Source organism: Streptopelia decaocto (assembly GCF_964273445.1).
Source record: "Streptopelia decaocto genome assembly, chromosome: 3".
In the NCBI taxonomy this organism is placed as follows: Eukaryota; Metazoa; Chordata; class Aves; order Columbiformes; family Columbidae; genus Streptopelia; species Streptopelia decaocto.
The window spans coordinates 86738841-86756551 of record NC_138656.1 but is presented as its reverse complement, the minus strand read 5'-3'; the positions used below and the strand labels follow the sequence as shown (position 1 = coordinate 86756551).

Genomic DNA, 17711 nt, shown 5'->3' with positions numbered 1-17711 from the left:
TAATTATAGGCCTTTGGTTTTGTAACAATTGTTACCCATATCTAGCATCAACACTTGTCAGGCCTTCTGTGGTCTCTAATCTATTTTAGTTTCATTTTAGCTGCATTTGGAAAAAAGTTGTTTTAGAAAGCCTTGTGACAGCAAGTCTAATATCTCTCTGTTTTTAGCCATACTAGCAGTTTTCTGTCTTTGCTTAAATTTTGCCTGGCCACACAAAAATGAGTACCAATGAAAGTGTTAATCACAAGAAGAGTGATAAGGTATAAGCAGTTAAGTAGCTGCAGTAGGAGCCAGAAACCACACATGAGGGAAGAAGGATGAGACTTTACCCAAGGAAGAGTTAGAGAGCACTGGCTGGGCCTTACAGCAAGTCAACAAACATGAAGAAAGAAGGCTTGGAAGGAAGAGAGAAGGAAACAACAGAACAGAGTGCCTGCACCTTCCTGGAAGGGACACTGGACAGAAAGAACTCCCATCCAACACCCGGTCAACTAAAGAAATTAAAATTTAGTTAGCTTTACACGCCTGTCTACTACTCACACATAAGATCCTGCTTAAAATAAAGAAAAAGCACAGATGTTACTGAGTGGCTGTTGCACAATACAGATGACAATCCACCACTTCCAAATGATATTTTTGTTTCAAAATCAGGATTCTTCATATTTAATAATGAAGTTAGCTGATCAATAGAAACCAATGCCTGAGAAATACATGTATTTTATTGATGTTTTGAACACACAAAAAACACTTTGCAACAATTTTTATTATTTAAGTTGCTATCGGTTCTAAAAAAAATGGATTGTGTTCTAGTTTTTAGGTAACTGGGCTCATTTTCACACAACTTGACCAGCCTTGAAGACTGAAAAGGCCTGCTATCACAGAACTACAGAATGATTGAGGTGGGAAGGAACCTCTAGAGATCGTCTAGTCCAAGCCCCCTGCTCAAGCAGGGTCAGCTAAATCAAGTTCTCAGGGATGTGTCCAGTCAGGTTTTAAATGTTTCGAATGATGGACACTTTGCAACCTCTCTGGGCAACATGTGCCTGAGCTTTGACCAGTCGCAAAAGGTTGGGTTTTTAAATGTTTACATTGAAGTTCCTCTGTTTCAGTTTCTGTCCATGGCCTCTATCCTGTCAGGAGACACCCACAAGAGTCTGACTCCATCTTCATTACAGCCTCCTATTGAGGTATTCACAACCACTGATAACAAAGCCCCCTGCTCCCATGCTCTCTCTTCTCAAGGCTAAACAATCCCAGCTCTCTCGGCTTCTCCTTGCATGACAGATGCCTCAATCCCTTCATCCTCTTGCTGGTCCTTTGCTAGACTAGCACCAGTCTGTCCACACGTTTTTTCTGAACAGAAGGCCAGAGCCTTCTGTCTTAAAAGTAAGGGGATAGTAATCTGCCTTATCCAATAATCAGTGATAAACCCAATTTAATTTTGTACTAAGTTATTTTTTTAAAAGTACACATCAAAAACATTATGGCTTATCTTTCATTTTCTTATTTTCTGTAGTTGTATTTAACTAATTTTAAGTTATATCCTGCAGAACAGAATCAACCTTTGTTTCCCTTCCATTCACACAAAAATAGAACCAGATTCAGAAGAAACCTGAAGAACATACTACACTTAAAACTCTTACCCATATCAATTTAATTTTCATAACTTAGGAGGCCAGACACATCTCTACTGAATATCAACACATACAGAGTTGTTAATAATAAAAAAGAGACTGCTAGACTCCTCCTTTCACCCTCCAAGCTAGTAAGGCCAAATGTATCAAGCGCTCAGCTTTGGGTTGTTGAAGATTTTTTTTTTCCCCTTCTGTAAATATGTCCAAGATCCAAAAGGCAGTTTGAATTGACTTCTACCTTCCTACCATTTTTCTGTTTGATCTCAAAACTCAATGCAGTACTTGAAGCCTCCTGGCTTACAGATGATTGTCAGCCAAGTAAAGTGGTTAAACTGGCAATTTGATCAAGTCAGTACTTGTCTCTGGGCATTTCATGAAGGTAAATGTATACTGACTCTTCACCTGAGCATTTCTGAAAATACAAAAGTTCTATATACATCTAAAACTTTACATATAATATTAATATGCTCAATGAAAGTAATTGCCAACCCTTACTAATTCAGGGGGGTGGGACAAGAGATATTTGGAAAGGCAGAAGGTAAAACAAATGAAAGTTGTACAATCTCAAGCATTTCCAAATTGCTCCTTGACTTCAATGCAATCCCACTTGCTTTCACTATGTATTTTTTCAGTTTGTATTTTACTCAAAGTATAAATACCTTAGGACTTCTATAGCTCATTTCTTCTTGCATAACAAGAAGTAATTTACTTTGGTATAATTAACTTTAGACTTAAATAAACATGTGTAACAAGATGTTACTTTTAGGTCTAAAATATTTATTTCTAAAAACAGACATCTACACCACTTTGAGAACCTCACATTCCCTTCACAGCAAAACCAGCAGCATCATTTAACAAAGGAACTGTGAGAGAAGTGCAAAATGCCTCAGAACTCTTCAGCAAGATCATGAAATACTGTTGCTGAAAGGCAGATATATATTCACTGGTCAGGAAAAATATACAAAGTTTTATAAGATATGTTGCACAAGTTATAGCAACTGGACAAAAATTATTCTGTATTCAAGTTTTGTTTCTCTCTATTATGTTCTACAGAAATTCTGTAGTTTTCTGGAGAAGTACATATTTGTACAGATGTATTTTAGCTGCACACAAACAAGATACCTAAAAGGCAGCTAGCACAATGTACACAACAATCTAATTCTAAAGAATATCCCATCAGCATCACAATTGCACTGATTCATCAGGCTAGGAAATAAATGAATATTTCTGTATGTTCACTGAAATGTAAATTAAGTTCTTCTGCACAAGACAGAAATATGGCAGTATCTTTTCCTCAACTATTAGTGGGCTCTCCACCTGAAATACATACAGCCTGAAGAATAATAGGTTCCAGTTTGTTGAGGGGTGCAAATACATAAAATACAGCCTTCCTGGGGAAAAAACAGGAAAGTTATTTAAGGAAACAGAACAAAATTTTCTAGTTCAATTTATAAAAGATGTGTCGTTCCAGTTCATTATTTCATTGAGAAGATCAGACTAGAGTAGGACAAATCAAAACCAAATGCTTTAACACACAGCTCTGAGCCAGACATCAAAAAAATCCAAATACATTTCATAGTTGAAGACATTCAGTTACCAGCACTTATCTCAATGTTTGGAAAAGGAAATTATTGGTCATAAAAAAATTATATGTTGAAATAACTGTAATTTTGCAAATATTCGGTGCTCTGCAAAAGGTTCAATAAAAATAACATTTATTTAGAAAGCCTCACTTGTTCTTCCCTAAAAAGAGTCTGAAAGTTATTTTTCTTAACATTTAATTCCACTACCACGGCAACTCTACAACTTTAACTCCAGCTGCCATGGATTTCATACAACATTCTTTCTCTCTTTAATAACTCTAACCTATGGAGCAAGCTACAGTACCATGCTAAACAGTCCCATTCTACTCAGATTTCTCCAACAAGGAAAAGGTAAGGCAACCACTGAAGAAATCTTGGCTTTTAGAAAGCTCTGTCCTCCAGTTATTTTGCAGAAAAAGCTGCTAGTCTAGCCCAAGATTTTCCAAATTCACAATCTCCAAGCCAATGCACAGTCACTCGCAAGGGGACTTATTCTATTCAGCAACAGGCATTTTCTTCCCCACATCTAGAACACAACATAGGAACAACTCTCTACATGAATACCCAAACAGCATTTCTAAACAAAACCACATTGAATGGATGCAGGTGCTGGGTAAGGGTTTAAGTCAGGAGTATCAAACTCATTTTCACCAGGGGCCACATCAGCCACACTGTTGCCTTCCAAGGGCTGAATGTAATTTTCAAACTGTATGAATGTAACTACTCCTATATGTGGCCACGGCAAAAATTAGTCTGACACCCCTGGTTTAAGTGAACCCTCTCTGACCAATACGCATACTAGCTGAGAAGGCCCTGAAAACTTATCTCTAAACACTCAGCAAAACCATGTTCTCTTCCTATATTCCAAGTATCTACAGAAATATCATGGAAAGCATGCAGCTCGTGCTTTAAAATCAAAAAGCTACTAGGACACCACATACTTTGCCACCTGGCCAAGTCAAAACTGGCTGTGCTCGACCTAAGAGCTTCTTCGCTATGGCATACTTCTACTTCAGCTGTTAAGAGACAACTGTAATTCTCAGGGTAAAGTGCAATGCTATGCATTTTGAGATTTGATTTTGAGTTTCTTCAACATTAGAAACAAAACAGCCCAAAATAAACTCTCTTGATTATTTCTATATACTTATATATGCACACCCCAATTCATGGAAAACTTACAGGCTACCAATAGCCTCCAAAAGGCATTTAGACATCGAAAAATTGTAATGGCAAGTCACCGCATTAAGAATGCAGTTCACCCAATGTATCTTCTCTTTTTTTGCCAAGACAGAAACCTTTGTCTTTGCAGCAGCTGCACCTGATCAGGAGCCAATCAATTGGATATTCTCTGCCCACTCTCATCCAACACTACACATCTGCCTGCAACTACCATTTTGGTATAAACCAGTACTGTTTGGTTATAATCCACACTGGTAATTTGGTCTTATCTGCTCCTGCTTCCCTGGACATCAGCCGAGAAAGCTGAAAAGACAAGTGATTTTGCACATTTTCCTATCCACAACAAAAGGAAGAGAATGCTCCTTAAAGAATTGCCGAAAATTGCATCATTATTCTTTCAGCAATTAAAATACAAAACAAAAACAAAACAAAAAACTACAACAAAAAGCCACACCATAAATCTTATTGTTAAAAGGCTGAAAACTAATGAACATGTTTTAGTGACCATATGAGAGCTTAAAAATTGCTAAAAATGAAAAATAATATCCCTGATCTCCAGCTTCTCAGTTTTTCAGTGGTACAGACATCACATGCATGCTTCATGATACAGCATAACTAACTAAAGCACAGCTACAAAATTACTGCATGGACCAGAAAGAAAAAGAATAACTTCTACAGGACACTAAAATCTTTCTAAAGAAAATTATCACCAATTTACATGACTTATTCTCCTAAACTATGTGAGCGCGTCATGCTGTCCTGGTTTTAAGTTGCTAAATAGTACTAATTTTGTATCTACTGACCACTTTACTACATCTTTTTATTAAACGGTTTTATTTGTCTGTATTCACTGTTGAAATATATTTTATTCCATTTCATACATCAAAGATAAAATCAGCTTCAGAGCAAAACTACTGTAGGTATTTACAATATCTATTTTTTACACAGACACAAACTGGGAAATACAACACCATAACACCTCAACAAAAAGAACGCTAAAGGTAAGGTACATGACACTAACAAGGACAAATACGAACAGAACTACTACTTAGGTCTCATCAGCACAATAATCATCCTAGGAGTTAGGTATCACAATGACAATGCCATAATAAAATTGACTTACCTATACTCGGTGGACTGCCATAATTTACAGGGGACTCTGGAGGCCTCCCACAATGCAGTGCAGCAAGAGCAGATCCCTTCCATACAACGTGTTTGCAACCTGTTTAAAAAGAATTACACAATAAACACAGGCAAACATTTTTTTTAATGCAAAAACACAGAAAATGCATGATAAATCAAGAACTCTCAAAATCTCATCAAATTTTCATACTTTTGTTTGTACGAAGCAAAGACTGTCTGCCAGCTCCTAATAACGTCTGCACTCCAGGGACACTTTGGGGAATTTCTTGCTCTAGAAGAGGTCCGAGTCGATGGCATATTTGAAGCAAGTGATCAGGTGCCAAGTGTCTGTAATATTTCACCTATTATATGAAAGAGCAAACAACACATCTGGTAAAGAACACAATATTTTTGAAGAATTACTGGTTTATTCTGGTTACACAAATTCATAAGAAATTATAGCATATTAAGGATAAAAACAAATAATGACCTTTAAGTACAATAATTCATTCCAGCTGGTCCTCTATTAATTCCTCTATTCAGCACATGCCACATTGTACAGAGAACTGTTGGTATTTACTACTTTCTGACTTTAGTGCACGGTTGGTCATAGACAGTGAAAAATAAAGTATATATTCAATATTATATTTAAATAGCAGTCTGGGCAATTCTCTGTGCAAGATGAAGATGAGACAAAGATTGTAAGGACAGCAACACTTACAGAATTCTTGGAAGATTCACATACCCCCAATAAATACTATAGCTTTGTAGAAAACAATGCAAAAACATTCTGCCTCATCTCACTTAACTTAAAAGACCTTGTCAAAGTTCCACAACTGGATTTTTTTTTTTTTAATTTTTTCTTTTTTACATCTAAAGCTTTTATACTAAAATGTTGACTTAAGTAACACCACTTTAAAATTGGCATACATGGTCCTCTATCAGGCTACGAACATGACCAGCTTTTGTAACTGCTCATAGCTTTAAATTGCACAGTACCAAAACAAGCTCCTATTATCAGCAACGCATCTCCCCACTTGATTGTAACAATGTTAAACCAGTATTAATGATTGCAGACAAAACCAGTTCATTCATTTGGACTACTATAACTCTAGACCAGAAGACCATTTTACATAAGAAAAAAAAGCTTTGAAATATGCATGACTAAAGTATACTCCTATTAATGCAATTAAATAGCTGGTTAAGAATAACAGTTAGGAATAATGGTTAAGAAATGGCATTTCTTAAAATGTGTAAGGTATAGCCAGCTTCAGCTACAACAAAAATTTTTAAAAAATAAAATTACGAGGGAGAATACAAACTCAGTTTTCTTCAGTTCTTGTACAGAATGTAGCATGTAGTAGTTTTATCCTTCATATAGCTTGAAATATGTCTTCACAGTTTTACTTTGCAGAAAAAAAAAAAAAAACGTACTGCAGTAAAAGCTCACGATGTTTTTTTATTCTCCAACTAGAGAAGGCTGTGACTGACACTTCAGGCAGACTGATACTTCTGTATTACGCTCAGTTAACAGAAATATACCTCATTCTTCATTAAATATGCTCCTATCTTGCTGACACACTGTAATCGCTTCACATGTTCTAGCTGTTTGTTAACATAAAGAGTGCAGATGTCTGAAACCCAGGCTCTAGAAAAGCCTTGCTTACACCAGTAATTCCCACCACCACCGATGCAACCTGCCAGTGAAGGAGAAAAAGTTTTCTCTTTTGCTTCTGTCACGGTTTAACCCTGGCCGGCAGCTCAGCCCCATACAGCCACTTGCTCACACCCCCACAGTGGGATGGGGGAGAAAATCAGAAGGGTAAAAGAGCAGAAACTGGTGGGTTAAAATAAAGAGAGTTTAATAGGTAAAGCAAAAGCTGCACAGCAAGCAAAGTAAAATAAGAGATTCATTCACTACTTCCCATTGACAGGCAAATGTTTAGCCAAATGTTTTCCAGGAAAGCAGGGCTTTTCTTCTGTGAATTATGTTACATCTGTAGAAGGCCCTGCAAGCTGTCTGAATTTGAATGCCTAAAACTTATATGACTTACAAAATTTACACACCTTCTTTTTTTTAAAGGCTTTTCTTTAAAAAAACATTAGCAATATTTTTATAATAAAGTTACAGTTGATTGTACAGATCAATTCATATAAAATGACTAAATTTAATGTCATCAGACAGGCACCCTGTTAGAAGAGTGGCAAAAAATAATCCACTGAATTCAAAACTTTGGTTTTGTTTTCTATTTGAAGTAGGAATCACAGTCAAAATATAAGTTTGAGAGCCCTGAAATATCAGAATAGCCACAAGTAGCGACAAAGCTATGTACAGCTTCTGCCATCAACAGCCCAGGTCAATTTCCTCAGCTTTTGTTCTCCTTCGATCCTATGAAAAGGAGTGCAAATCTTAACAAATACTGCCTTTTGTATAATCCTATCTGAAGCTGGACTCCACGCCCAAGAGACGAGTTCAGATTCTGCAAAGGTAAATAATTAGTGACTTTTTTGTTTAATCACAAATATTAGAACTACCTATGCAAAGCGGTTGTCATTTTATCCTGCTCAAGACCCTTCAGTTCTACACATCTTCACAAACGTGCAAAATGTAAAGTAAATGAAGCAAATCGGCTTTGATGCATTCCAAACTACAGCCAGCTGACATCTTGAGTCATGCTTCTCATGATTTGCCATGAGCCATGTGTTCACTTTATTATTTTAGCAGAAACTGGGTAGGCTCAATTCCATGTGCAGTTTTTAAAGCAAATGTTTTGGAAAGGGGGATCTATTTGAACTACTCTTGATCATATCTATTGAAGATCTTATCTTACTACATACCTTTACACCCACTCTATAATCTCTCCTCATTTTAGTCCATTTACGTGAACGCAGGTATTTATGACAAATTACACAGTAGTTTTGTGATGTTTCTGCACAGCATGTCTGAATAATCATTTTTCACTAAGCAGCATTCGCAACCAGCTCATTAATAAACTGATTCAACAATACTAAGTGTGCTGTATGCTTAAAAAAAAATTAAAGTGACACTGTCCATCTAAACACTTGACAGCTCCAGGAACTTTATAAAACTATTTCATTAATCATTCATACAGAGTCATCCTTTGGCTCTCACTTTCCTATATAAGACCAAAGCACACAGAAGAAACTTTTAAAAATAAAGGAAGCTTAATTTCACTATAAAATCTGCTAGGGAAAAAAAACTTATTTCATTAGGGGTTTCATTTGGATTTCTATTTCATTTTTCTCCTTCTATAAAGAAGTAAATGCTGGAACTTAATTTATTAAAAGTAGGCTATTAAGTAAATTTTCTCCAGATGAAGTACTTACTTCCCCATCAGAAAGAAATAATTTTAACAATATTAATACAACATGTCCAGTTGAAAGGGACCCACAGTTATCATCTCATCCAACTGTCTGACCACTGTAGGGCTGGGCAAAAGCTACCGCACGTTGTGAAGGGCACCATCCAAATGCCTCAGACGCTGACAGACTGGGGGCATCAAACACCTCTCTAGAAAGCCTGGTCCAGTGTTCATTTTCATGTGTGACTATTGGCATCACAGTAGAAGCCACAAATGAAAAAAAGTGTATAACATAAATTCATCTTAATACCAATTCCTCCCTTTTGAAAAAGAGAAAAAAAAAAAAATGCAGAAAAGAGAACCACAGTGTGGTATCAACACCTCAAGAAAGGATAAGGTAAGCAAGTTCAGTTGATACATTAAATTAGAAAAGTGCAACTTGAAAGCCTACCAGGAAACAATTCCTCCACCAATGAACTATTAAAAGAAGCTAAAACCAACATTAAATGTAATCTAGTATCCTGTGTCCTCCTCCTAAAATAAATAACAGCAACAACAACAAAACCCAGACAAGAGTACTTTCAAGTCGGATTCAAGTGGCAAAAAAAGAAATACAATTATTTTTAAAAGGACACTTTACAAGCTTTGTCAGAAACAGAAAAGCTCATGAAAACTGAATAGAATGATGGAAATTTGTCTTGGTATCAATTTCTGATTCTAAGAGGAGAAAGTAAAAGCAAAAGGAAAAAATAACAGATGGAAAAGTATTTAAAATTCATACAGTTCTAAACTGAAAGTAAAAACTGGACTCCACAAACAACAATTTTCTGCCAAAACTGTGATGTCAAAAGTATATAAACAGCACTAATTTTTTTCTCTGTCAGTCCCACCTAGCTGAAATTCTAGCTGGTTTCTTTCCTCCTCCTATTAGGCTTTCTGTAAAATCTAATTCTGCTCTTTTCTTCAAACAGAAAGGCACAGAGGATATGCTTTTACAAGTAAAATAATGACCTCTTTTTGTTCGAGTAGTCTTTTCACATGAGACAAGTTAATAACATTTCTTAAACATTACTGTAATAAAAATCAAAACTGTTAGCAAGTACAAATTTTCAGATCTTAAGCACAAATAACATTTTCTAGAAAATAAGCATCAGCATTACCCTCAACTTCACCCCTTACCTACTACCCCCAGCTTTATTTATTCCAAACAAACAGCATGGGAATACACAAAATGTAGCTACACAGCCATTCGGACTAACATTTAAATCTTTATTACCTTTGAAATAGACCTAAGTGCTTATATTTTCATTCGGCATGACTCTGCAGAATAATTTAGCATTAGAATCACAATGAATGCATCACCAGAATCATGATTTGACCTAAACTCTTTAGCTAAATTTGTCATATATAATGCAGTTATTTGCTGCCAGTGTTTTACACATCAAGTAAAATATGACCTTATTCTGGATTCTGCTCTAAGCAGCGTGCATACCAAAATGTTCTCTCAAGTACTGTTGATTTTTTTCCCTCCATGCTAACAGTTAACATGTTTAAATACAAGTTTGACCGCAAACATCTTTCAGAAAAATACACTTCCACCCAAGGACATTTAACAACCAAATCTAAGTCAGTCAGCTACCCACATTTCAAGATGCGAGAGCTCCATCTTACTAATACCAGCAGCTATCCCAGCTTTAAGTATTCTACTACATAACACACTACCCAAAACAAGCTCCAAATTGAATTACAGTAATTGTTGTACAATATCAGACCATCAATCTAATTGAATATCCAGTACCACCAGGCACTGCCTTATCTCTTTAAGATTAAGAATTGCAATAAACTACAATTACTTTTCTCTGAAACATTCTGATTCTCTTTGTGGTATTTTTTGTTGCTGTTCCTTTGGGTTTTTTTTCTTGGTGAGTTTTGTTGTTGGGGCTTTTTTGTTTGTTTGTGAGTTTTTGTTTGTCAGTTTGTTTTGGTTTGGGTTTATTTGGGTGGGGTAGGTGGCAACAGACAATGGGAAGAGAGAATTGGAGAGTTAACTATTTTCCCCAAAGCATGTTTATTTCTCATGTAATTCCTAATTATGCTTGAGCATACTTCTGTATATGGATAGTTAGCCACTATTTCTTACAGGAATGCCTACAGGAATGCAAGATTACTTTTTCTCTAACGAAACAGACCTGTATGAAACCCGCCATCCCAAGAACATACTATTTTTCCAATTATTTAATGCTTTTAATAGGTGTGAGGCTGGAGCAGATAAAACCTCAAACCTTAGTATAAACAGACTGCTTCAAGCTTGCTACTTGCCACATGAGAAGGTATAGAATGTAGTAGCATTTTCAGTCTTGGGGACTAAGATGTTCAACTACATCTATTACTGTTAGATTACCCGAACCTGGTTTTGGTGTGGTGTGTTTTGTTTGGGGCTTTTTTGTCATTGTTGTTTTGTTTGTCTGTTTGGTTTTTAACTAAAAGGTACACCTTAGAAACTTGATATTCCTCTTTAGCCCATCTCTTATCAGTGTTTCTCAGTCTTGGTTTTAAAGAACTAGCACAAAATAGTTGACTTAGCAAACCCTCTTGATTATCTGTGGAAAAAATGTGTGGTACTTCACAGCTGAGTTCCTCCTCATCAAAATCTAACAGTTTGAACAGAGAGGCTCTCATACCATCTAAATTCCTAGTTATGGCAATAATCTGTAAAACAGAAATGTTTGTCTTTTAGGATTTATGTTGATGTATCTCCAACAGAAGCACTGACAATGAGACCAAAAACACTGCTAAGGATCACAATCATTTCACAGGCTTCCTTACCTCCAATGCCAAGCCTTTCAGACCACCTTCCAAAAGATGTATAGACTTTCCCCAAAATACCATTAATAATGAAAACTGGGTGATGACACAGCTCAATGATTCAATGCAAGTTTTATTTTGGCTCCCTGTTTCTTTGAATACCTTTACAGCACAAGATTTCCTGAAGAAACAAACCGCTTATTATCTGGTTACTTATTAAGAAACAGTCATTAAACGATAACCACAATGCTGCCTAAAAGACTTTACTATGTTAGACATTATACGGACAATGAAATAGTGTCAATGTACTTAGTGTCCCAGTTGTACAGATACTCTTTTTAATTTAATGTACCTTTGCACAACCAAAAAGAAAGAACAAGGGGATGGCCTGAGAACAGAGTTTTGTCATTTTCACTTTAAACTACATTTAACAATTGTGGGCAGGAGAAGGGAAAAAAGTTAGCAAAACTGTACTAAACAGTTACAAAGAACAAGGCATACTGCCTACTAAACCCATTGCACCATCTTCCTATTTGATGTGAATTCCCTGTCTTCTCCCTCCTCACCCACCAAAACCATGAATAAAATTCTAATTTAATAGAGACAATGACATTTGCATGAATACTTCAGATAAGAAAGTAACCACGCTGGTTCTGAACATATACACTACAACACTTGTACCCTACAAGACCTTAAAAAAAAAAAAAAAAAAAAAACACAACCAAACAAAAAACCCAACACACCACACAAATCCCATCCCTCAAAAACCCCCAAACGAACAAACAAACAACAAAATACTAACCATGCTGTACTACCTCTCCTAAAAGGAACAACACCAACACGTTCCTCAATATGCACTCCTACTCCCTCCCTCATAGTGGTGGCAGGACCCACAATGCTGCTGCATACAAAAGCAGAGCTGAACCATCTGAAAATTATTTTTTTACAGTTCGTTTTCCAGACAGTTCAGCTCCGCTATCCAATTGACTACACATTTGGATAAGCACTCGTGCCTACACAAAGGATGCAGCAAAAATGCATGGCTTTCATCAACAGCATACAATTAAGAGCAGCTACTGCAACATGAAAAATATAATAATTACCCTGGAGTCAATTGCTGCACCATAGCTTGTTCATGTGTCGAGGCCCTAATAAATGTGTTTTAAAGACTAACTACACACAACACTTAAATATCTTTAACCACAATCTATAAACAATTCACAATGGTGCTTTGCTGTGCTAAAGTGAAGTGTTAAAACGCCTCAATTTCTGTCCCCTATCATGAGAAATTCTCAGTCTTTCAAAAAGAAGAGAAAAATAGCTGGCTTACAATTAGTAAAGTTTACACATCAAATGCAAGAGAATACAAAACATTCTGATATGTTACTGAAGAGTCCCACCACCCTTGGTATACCTACTTGGAAACTGGTCTACCTGGGACTCAATTCTCAGAAAGGCTTTGGCTACAGCACAAATAGAAATCTTAATCCTGACAATATAAAAAATAAGATTGGCACTCTGAAATGCAATACTACACTCTCAAAGCATGTGCTTTATACCACAAATGGTGACTGTAGAAAAACAAAATATAGAAATATTTGAATTCAAGAAAAATCACCTATGAATATAAAACACAGTATAATGGCATTTCTGAACTCATCTATTATTCTGTAGCATTACAAGCCTGCACAGCATGGTGTTAGCTTATAAGAAAATGAAACATTTACCTTCACTGACCAAACAGAAAAATGCAAGTAATTCACAAGATAAAAATTGCATTTGATTTAATATTACTTACACAAATTATGTTACAGAAATAAAACATCTAAGGCTGTAAATTTCACTCTAATAACAGGAAGTTAACTCTACTAAGTAATTCCTAAAATTAATGCTTCCAAAATGAGGACAAAACCAGGATTATTAATCTCTTGAAAACATATCCACCTAAAAAGATGTATAATAAAAGGCATGACTTTGCAAACAACAATTCCATCCCCTGTCACACAGAGACTTTACTCCCTCCTAGAGTAAAAATCAGACCTGTAACAGTACATTTACTGGTATTTTTATTTTTTAGATTTTGTCCTTTCAGGCCCTTCTATGAAGTTTGGTGAAAGCTCAAGGCATTCAAGTCTGAGAAGTGATAACAACTCATGATAAAACATGCCTCCTTCAGAAAGAAGAGTCGGCATCTGAAAGCTGGAAATGTTTTTCAAATTAAAAAAAAAAAAAAAAAAAAGAAAGAGAAGGTTGGCTCATCATCAGCCTCTAACTTAAAAGCTAAAGATTCTTTGGTTTGAGATAAACAAGTTTTTGTTTAATGAAACATGACACTGTGAAAAATATTTATTTTGTATCAAATGTAACTGTCACCCTGCAAACGCCCTTCTGTGTCAGTTTTCACAAGCCTAAAATGTCAACTAATACAAAGTTCACACATCTTTGACAATTGAAGGAGGAGCGAAAGAGGGGATGGATCAGGAACAAAGTAACCAATTTATTTTCCCCTCTCTCCCAACATATAGGCAGGGACAAGGTGGAAAAGGCCATATAAATATACAGAACTTTAAGACAACTTTGTTAAGAACAGAAAACTAGGAGAAGTGGAAGGACCTAGACAGCATCACATCTCCAAATTTATGTATCCAGGATCAAGTCCAAATTTTGAGGAAGTACATCTTATGCCATTACATACCTATTCTGACTAAATTAGTCCTTACCTGCATTTCAACAAACAAAAGATGTTTCTTAAAAAGAAGAGTCTGAATGAACTTATTTCTCAAGTCTTCTTACTTCAACGTTTAAAATGTCTTTTTCCTTACTTGCTCTTTCTTCACATCCTTTTATATTCTGACTACATAGAAAAAAAATCCATTCCGCACTAAGACTGCACCTCCAATTCTTTATAATTCAGAGTATAAAAGAGAGATTCATGGGAAGTTTTACCAAGCAACTTCTGGTCATTGTTGGAAATAGATAATACAGCCTTACAGTCTTACTAATGAAAAAATAAATAAGAATAGCATCATATATCACAGAAAAGTATCAGCATGTTGAAATTCCTAGTTGAATTTCATCATGATCTTTGATTTCAGGAAAACTAAAAAGTATTGGTACGTTCTTCCACAACACATGCTTTAAAATGCCTGGGCCAATCCACCCCTTGTTCCAGAGAAAACCAATGCAGTAAACAGACCTGTGCCAACTACAATAAATACTTATGACTGATATTGTAACACTTCAAATATAACCAAAATAATGTATAAGCCTACAGTCTTTACAGATGGAAACTGTTCTGTCTCCTTTAGTGTGAACTCAAAAGCCCTCCACATGTCTAAGTCTCAGAAATACTGGAGTTCAGAACTACGATAACCAACCAGAAAGCCTGAAGGGAAATCTCTCTTTGATGAACATTACAGGCACGGCTCAGTCTCCCGCTGAAATCCTATTCAGAAATTCAGACACCAAGTTGTACAACAGTGCACCTGTTATGAAAACAATACTAGCAACAAGTTGCTAACAAACACAATTCAGACACCTTAATTGCTGTTTTCCCGACTACTGTAGTTCACAACATATCAGAAAAAAAAAATATCCAGGCCCCTCTCTGCTAGCGAGAAATACAACATTGCAAGTAATATTTTTTTTTACCACTGATCTACACCTGAGATTAAAGGCACACACTGGAAGAATTAGGAAAAAAAAACCAAAACAAAACAAACAAACAAAAAAAACCAATACAATAAAAGCATGGAAGTCAAATTTGTCATGTGAACCTGGCAAGGACAGTTTTTCCTGCACACCAGATACATTGTATATAAAAAACGCAAAGCCATACAACGCACCTTACCAGCACACATGGAACCAGGAAGGAAACCACAAACAAACCCCCCCCGCGATGGAGATCCCAACCCAAGTTAACACAACAGCGAAGAAAAAACGTCAGCGACCTGGGACCCGAGCTCCCGAGCAACCTCTCCCGCTCTCCCGCAGCCGGACACCGCGGGGCTACCGCGGCCGCTTGTGCGGGGGGTGGGGGGCGGAGGGTCCGCCGCGCGGCCATTGTGTGCGCGGGCGGCGCGGCCGAGAGCGCCCCCGCCTGCCGGCGGCCCGGGGCTGCGGCAGCCGCCTGCCCGCTGCTACTGCCGCTGCCGCCCGCGCTGGCCCCGCCCCGCGCGGCTCCCGCCCGCCCGCACCGCGTCCATGACGTACCGCTCCTCTCCTCCCAGCCCAGCCAGCCCGGGGCTCTCGCATCGGGGCGCTTGTTGTTATTTACCCCGCGCCGCTCCGGCGGGGCCCCCCGCCTCTGCCCTCGGGACAGAGGAGGAGGAGGGGGCCGAGACTGTATTTAAAAAAAAATATTAAAAAATCCCCCAACTTTTGTGTGTGGGTTTTTTTTTTTTAAGTTGTATTTTTTTTTTTTTTTTTGCGGGAAATTCAATTTTTTTACTGGGCTGCTCATGGAGAGTAAGGGAAAAAAAAAAACTTTGCCCGCCGCACCGCGGTCGGCCCCAGCCGCTCTTCTTACCAGGTTCTCGTAGCTCCGGGGATGCTCCTTGCCCGTCCAGTCGGTCCGCTTGGGCAGCAGCTGGGGGAGGGAGGAGAGGATACCCCGTGAGCGGCTCCCCTCCCCCGGGGAGCCCCCCAGCAGTGCCCGGGATGGGGCGGGGGAAACGGGAGAGAGAAGGGGAAGGGGGAGGGAGGCCGCAGGCGGGGCGAGCGGCGCCGCTTACCTCTTTCTCCGCCACTTCTCGGATCAGGACCTGCAGCAACAACAAAAGCGGGGGGTGGGGGGGATAAGAAAAGAGAGGCCGTTTTAAAAGAAGAAAAAAGGGAGAAAGAGGACGAGGCTGAGAGCGCGCCACCCGCTCCGCCGCCCTGCCCGGCCGCCCCCTCCCCGCCAGGCCCGGCGGCGCCATCCATCCATCCATCCCCTACCTGAGCCGCTTGCTGGCAGGGTCCGTCCTCCAAAAAGCGGGCGATGAGGAAGTAGAGCTCTGAGGGGAGAGGAGAGGCGGTGAGGGCTGCAGCTCGCCCCTTCCCCGCGGGCTCGCCTTTCTTCCCCCTCCCCGCCGCCCCGCTCTGGCTCCCGCCGCCCCGCACGGCGGCTCCCCCGGCACTCACCCGCTCGCAGCTCCGCCGTGTGCCTGCTGCCGCCGTCCCCGGACATGGCGAGGCGAAAACCGGGGAGGGGAGGGGGGGAAGGGGAGGGGGGCTCGGGCCGCGCTCCCGCGGCAGCGTCGGGGCCCAGCGAAACGCGTCCGCCCGCCCGGTAGCTGTCACTGTTCGTTCACCAGGAAGAGTCTCGGCTCCACCATTCAACCCACGGGCAGGAGGAGGAAACAACAACTCACAGCAACCCGCCGCCAACGCCGCTGCTGCCGCCGCCAGTCAGCGCGAGCGAGCGCGATCCCTCCGCCCGGAGAAAGAGTCCCCTCCTCCGCGCCCCTCTCCTCAGCCTTCTCGGCCCCTCGCGCCGAGCCCAGCGCGCCGCCCCTCCCTCTCCCCCGCTCCCCTCGGTCCCCGGCGGTGGGGGCGGCCCAGCGGGGACGGGGGGAGCTCGGCTCTCCTACCCCCTCTCCCGCCCCGCCGCCGCCGCCGCGGCGGCCCCTGGCGCTGCCCGGCTGAGGGGAGAAGGGGCGAGAGCGAGCGCTACGTGTTTATTAGCGGGCGGGCTGAGGCAGAAGATGTCGGAGCGGCAGCGGCTGGGTGGGCGGGAAGCGGCGGGCTGGCGGCTGAAAGGCGCTTTCTCTGCGAGGTGCGGGAGGCCGGCGCGCGGAGGGATACGACGCACGGGGAGGAGGGGCCGCGGCGGGGCAGCGGCGATTCGCGGCGGCGGGGAGGCTGCAAGTTGCCGAGTTTCAGTGTCGCAGAAATGGGAAGCGAGCGAAGCCAAAATGCCCCCGGGGAGCGCGGCCACGCGGGGGAGGCGGGCTGAGGAAGCCCAGACCGACCTCCCCCCCTGCTCGCCGCGGCTTCCCCATCCACCGTAGCCAGGCCCCTCCGGAACGCGGGGCTGCGGCGGCCCCGGGCTCCCTCAGAGCTCCGCGGGGGCCTCGGGGCGC

General features: G+C 40.2%; 1 protein-coding gene across 2 annotated transcripts in view; it reads right to left on the bottom strand.

The window, feature by feature from the left end:
- PHIP (PHIP subunit of CUL4-Ring ligase complex) overlaps positions 1-17085 on the bottom strand; it is a 106550-nt gene extending 89465 nt beyond the window's left edge. For both annotated transcript variants that reach the window (XM_082049330.1, XM_082049331.1), the window contains exons 1-6: positions 16771-17085; positions 16585-16643; positions 16380-16409; positions 16175-16234; positions 5730-5880; positions 5520-5618 (exon numbers count right to left, since the gene is read on the bottom strand). In XM_082049330.1, the coding sequence (XP_081905456.1) occupies positions 5520-5618; positions 5730-5880; positions 16175-16234; positions 16380-16409; positions 16585-16643; positions 16771-16816 (445 nt within the window). In that variant the 5' untranslated portion in view covers positions 16817-17085. The remainder of the gene's footprint in view (positions 1-5519; positions 5619-5729; positions 5881-16174; positions 16235-16379; positions 16410-16584; positions 16644-16770) is intronic.
- Between the last annotated feature and the right edge of the window lie 626 nt (positions 17086-17711).